This window comes from Fusarium vanettenii (genome assembly GCF_000151355.1).
Source record: "Fusarium vanettenii 77-13-4 unplaced genomic scaffold NECHAsca_113_unmapped, whole genome shotgun sequence".
Taxonomy (NCBI): Eukaryota; Fungi; Ascomycota; class Sordariomycetes; order Hypocreales; family Nectriaceae; genus Fusarium; species Fusarium vanettenii.
The window spans coordinates 6,912-12,085 of NW_003315777.1; the positions used below are offsets into that span (position 1 = coordinate 6,912).

The following is a 5,174-nucleotide window of genomic DNA, read 5'->3' on the forward strand; positions in this document are numbered from 1 at the left end:
AAGAGCTATCGCAGAGTGAGTATACCACCGCGAAGTTCGAAGTCCCACCAACTCCTCCGGAGTCACCGCCGGCTGCGTTTTTCCACGCCTTGGCCGATGGCCTCGGCGTGAAGGGGCGTGGCACAACCGGCGAAAAGGGCCCAGTTCCCCAAGCAAAGACTGCAGCCGAGAGACTGAAGGAAGCTCTCACCGAGCCTCAGGCAAGGCATAGACTTCCCTTCAATGCTGCCTTCTGCGCGGACAGACTACAAGGTCCAAAACACCGCAAGAGCACTCATGGGCAGACCCTCGGTAGCCTGGCCAGCCCCGAAGGGTCCCCTGTGGGAGGAACCTTAGCTCAGCCTCATGAACCGCGTGTGGGAAAGCGAGAAGCCCGGAAAACACGGGATAGAACGAGCTCTACACCCGGAGAGGACAAGCGGCCAAATGCCGGTACACATTGGCGACTGCTGGAGCAGCTTCCTAGCTCACATGCGAGAATTAAAAGTCATCCGTACCGGGATGCGATACTAACCGCCGAGAGGGTGCACTTACAGAGTCATGAGCAGTCAAGGTCATGGACTGAGGTCCCCAAACTCATGGCGAGAGGTCATAGAATACTAGGCTACCACTGGGTATACACCTATAAACTGGATAAATACGGGCGCTTCCTAAAGATCAAGGCGCGCCTCGTGGTCCGAGGTGACTAGCAGACGAGAGATGGGCGAGAAACCTACGCCGCCACCCTCGCCGGCATGTCATTTAGAACGTTGGTAGCTATTGCTAACCGATTTGACTATGAGATGCTGCAATACGACGTAGTCAATGCCTTCGTGCACGCAGAACTTGACGAGGATATCTATATGGAAATGCCAATAGGCTATCGCAGACCTGGCAGGATTCTGAAGCTATAGAAAGCACTCTACGGTCTTAGGCGATCTCCCCTTCTATGGCAATGGCACTTTGAAAGGGGCCTGCTGCAGACTGGATTCCAAAGGGTGCCTGGGGAAGACTGCTGCTGGCTTCATGAGGACATCATATTCTTCTTCTATGTGGACGACTTTGTCCTCTGTTTCCCTAAGTCCGAAGAAAACAAGGCGAAAAGACTGATAAAAGACTTATAGAGCTTATACCGCCTTGAAGGAGGCAAGCCCCTCTAGTGGTTCCTAGGGATCGAGATCATCCGAGACCGAAAGACCTGACGCCTGTGGCTCTCACAGTCAGTCTATATCGACAAAATGCGTCGCCTCCTCGTCGACCCGATACCGAACGCGAAGTCAAGAACCCCGATGTTACAAGAAGAGTTACTCCCTTACGAGGACATGGCTACCCCACGAAGCGTCAACCTGTATCAGCGGAAGGTCGGAACAATCATATACGCAGCGGTAATGACACGACCGGATGTCGCCTTCGCGGCAAGCCGACTGGCGAGGTTCAACCAGAACCCAGGCCCACAACACCATCGCGCAGCCGATCGAGCGTTATGGTATCTCCTACAGACACGAGGCCTCTCACTGGAGTATAACGCAGCCCCAAGCAGTGAAGAAGATGGACTGCAAGTGGCTTCTGATGCTAGTTTCGCTGATAATACCCTAGACCGTCGCAGCTCACAGGCATTCGCAATAAAGCTGTTCGGAGGGATCACCTCCTGGAGAGCTAACAAGCAGGATACAGTCACAACTTCCACAACAGAAGCAGAGCTCCTAGCACTCTCTCAAGTTGCGAAGGAAGCTCTGTTCGCCAGTCGACTGATCTCTGCATTGCGAGTTGACCTCTCGAGGCCGACGGCTCAGCGAAGGGCCACTTCACCGTCACGAGTCGCCATTCAATGTGATAATAAACAGACCATCCGGCTCGTTAAGGAAGAGCTCGTACAGCTACGCACGAAGCTACGACATGTTGACATCCACAATCACTGGCTGCGACAAGAGATCCTCCAAGGAAGGGTCGATGTGATCTACACACCCTCAACGGAGTTGCTTGCGGATGGGTTGACAAAGAACCTGCCCGGCGATGCATTCAACCGCTTTGTCACACAACTAAAGCTCACCGACCTATCAACGCGACTTGAATAGAATAGGAAGGACGAAGTGAAGGAGCCATGAGAAATCAATTGATCAAATGAAAGAGAAGACATCAGACTGTAACCTAATTAAGGACAGAGTGATAGCGTAACGGCGATGCCCTCACGCTGAAGGGGCGTATTGAATTGGGCCCTGTACGCAACAAGCTCACGTGGAACCCGAAGAAGGAAATTAGCCCAATTAGGCAAGGAGGAGGGGGAGCTGCGTATATCATAAGTGGCGATGACCTCAGACAGTCAGATTGAACTCAACAAGAATAACAACACAATTGTAGTCATCTTGGTGCCACACGTGCTTTCCGACAAGTTTGGCACAGAGGTAGCTTAACTGACTTTCCCACATTCTAACATCTGTATACAAAGGTAATTGGCGGTTGAGAAGTAGGGAGACAGAGAACCAACACGTAGGGAGTGCGACGAGAAACATATTGCCTCTTTGCTCACAAGCTCAACACTTTAGAGTGTGAGGACCATGCATAGCAATTGAGAAGCGTTGAGACGTGATATATAAGAAGAAGGCCGCGCAAAGGGGCTCTTTATGTGGTGTAGAGAAGCCAGAAACTGGAAGATCTAGGAAACCAGAGCCGACCAAACTGTACAGGATATTGTACTGAACACGAAGAGGGAAAGTGTGATGGATGACGAACGTTCCTAGTGGGCGGAATAGAGGGCCTTACTCTCGTTTCGATCTTAGTCCTCTAGGCAAATAACCAACATCCAGGCGAGACCGTGGCGTAGTCTAGACCAGCGGCTCGTCGGCGGCCAGCCGACGCCCGCTAAGGCTTACGGAGTACAGTACATGAAACCCCATGGGGCCAAGTACGCTAGACCATTTACCAGTTGTATAGACCCACTATAAATAACTTCCCCAGGTTTGTCTTGCGGCTTATCGCCGTTATTCCGCTCTTTTAGAGTGTTTCTCCTTCCTTACCATAGGTTTCGATTTTGCTATATTATAATGCTTTCCACATTACCTTTCCAAAATCGCTAAGCTGTAACTGCAAATCAACCTCCACGAAAGTCCTCTGTATATCAGTCAGCATGTCGTCGCATGCACCACGCGGAAGCATGACGAAGCTCGTCCTCATCTCCCTGGCCGTGATGTGCGGAGCTTTCACGTTCGGCATCGAGTCGGGAACCATTGCCGGCTTCCAGGTCATGGAACCGTGAGTATGTCCAGCACTTTACCGGCCACTAACATAACGTGTCTTGCAGGTGGCTCAAGGATTTCGGATATTATGATGAGACGCTTGGTGCATGGAATATCCACACCAATATCCAGACTACGATCGGGGCCATGATCTTAGTAGGAGCCGTCTTGGGTGCCCTTGCATCGGGCCCTATTGGCAGCAAGTTCGGTCGAAAACCCGGCTTGATTGCCATTGCTGTGATGGCTATTCTCGGCGTCATCTTCCAGGTCGTTTACGCACATCTCGCGCTCTTGCTCCTCGGAAGGATCATGCAGGGAGGTATGTTGAGCAGGCCCATTTAGTGCCTTGGGCGACTGCTGATCACCTCATCCTAGCCGCCATTGGCCTCGCGTCCAATTTCGTGCCGGTGTATCAATCCGAAGTAGCGCCGACACAATACCGTGGTATCATGATTTCGCTCTACCAGCTTGGTATTAATATCGGTGGTCTCGTCGGCACGTGCATCAATCAAGGCACGCACGCAATGCCAACGCGCCAAGCTTACCGTATCCCCCTCTATGCTTCGCTCTCCTTCCCCGTCATCCTCTTAGTCGTCACCTTCTTCTTGCCGGAATCTCCTCGTGAGTTGCCTTAATAGGTGTGATGTTTTCCCTCGCTAATGTGCGCCGCCAGGTTGGCTCCTGTCTATAGATAGAACGGAAGATGCCTGCAATTCCCTCCGGCGACTTAGAGGCAAGGAATATCCCGAGACCCTGATCCAACAGGACATCAACGACATCAAGAGCCACATCACTCTGGAGCGACAGCTGGAGGCCTCTGCCTCATACCTCAACCTTTTTCAGGGTACTGATCTTCGCCGAACGTCAATCGTCTTACTGGTTTTGTTGTTCCAGATCTTATCTGGTATCACTTTCATCAGCGTGTACGGAACGTTCTTCTTCCAGGTATCCGGAATTAACGATGTATTCGTGATCACGGTGGTCAGCGCGGCCTGCCAGCTTGCCGGTCTTGTTGTTTTGTACCCGACCCTGCGCTTTGTGGGCCGATGGACTATTCTTCTTTGGGGAGCCGCAGCGGAGGTAGTGTGCTTGTTTGGCTTTGCGATTGTTGACGTTGCTGCACCAGGAAGTCAGGCAGCCGCGAAGTGCCTCGTCGCTTTCACTCTCCTATTCGGCTTCTTCTTCACGTGGTCTTGGGGGCCTGTTGGATGGATTGTCGCCTCCGAGGTTGCGTCCAATACTCTGAGGTCCAAGACGCAATCTGTAGGTACCACGATCAATTGGATCATGAGTTTGGTAGTCACGATTGTCATGCCCTACTTAATCAATCCGACCGCTGCCAATCTCGGTGGTAAAGTGAGTTTTGGCAATGATCTGAACACCTATACTGGTATGCTGATAAAGCTCCTTCTCGCAGGTCGGTTTCATCTTCGGGTCTTTAACCTTTGTCGGCTTCGTCTGGACATATTTTTACCTGCCAGAAACCGGCGGAAGATCTCTGGAGGAGCTTGATGAGCTCTTCTTAAACGTGAGTAAAATTTTTGCCCCCCCCCCCCCCCAATGTTGCGCCCGACCAAATTTAACATTGCTTGAAGAACGTCCCAGCACGACAATTCAAGACCTACCGACTCAGCGGTCACATCGAGCATATTGCTCATGGTCGTAAGATAACTGTCAACATCGCCAATAAGGAAGATATGCACGTCATCCACCAGGAGAATAAGGTCTAATCGGAGATATGATAATACCTACCTCAAGAATGTGTTCTCCTGTTTCGGTTATTGCACACGCATACAGTTGAATGAAAGTCTTGCTTGGGATAATGGCCATGATAAGGCTCAGGGTTAGGGAGGATTCAAGATAGAGATATATTAAACAATTCTAGTTTTGAGGGCTGCCCCAGATATATAGTCTGGGACCCGCTGACTTGAAGCCCGATGCCCGCTGATAAAATGGTAGTAT

The 5,174-nt window shown here is 51.3% G+C and overlaps 1 protein-coding gene across 1 annotated transcript; it reads left to right on the forward strand.

Annotated features, from left to right (window-relative positions):
* Positions 1–3,130: 3,130 nt before the first annotated feature.
* On the forward strand, positions 3,131–4,878 carry NECHADRAFT_56243 (uncharacterized protein; the record flags this gene model as incomplete). The annotated part of the gene is made up of 5 exons (XM_003039359.1): positions 3,131–3,228; positions 3,278–3,531; positions 3,588–3,833; positions 3,886–4,568; positions 4,630–4,878. The coding sequence occupies 5 exons, from the start codon at positions 3,131–3,133 to the stop codon at positions 4,876–4,878; spliced, it is 1,530 nt and encodes a 509-aa protein (XP_003039405.1).
* Between the last annotated feature and the right edge of the window lie 296 nt (positions 4,879–5,174).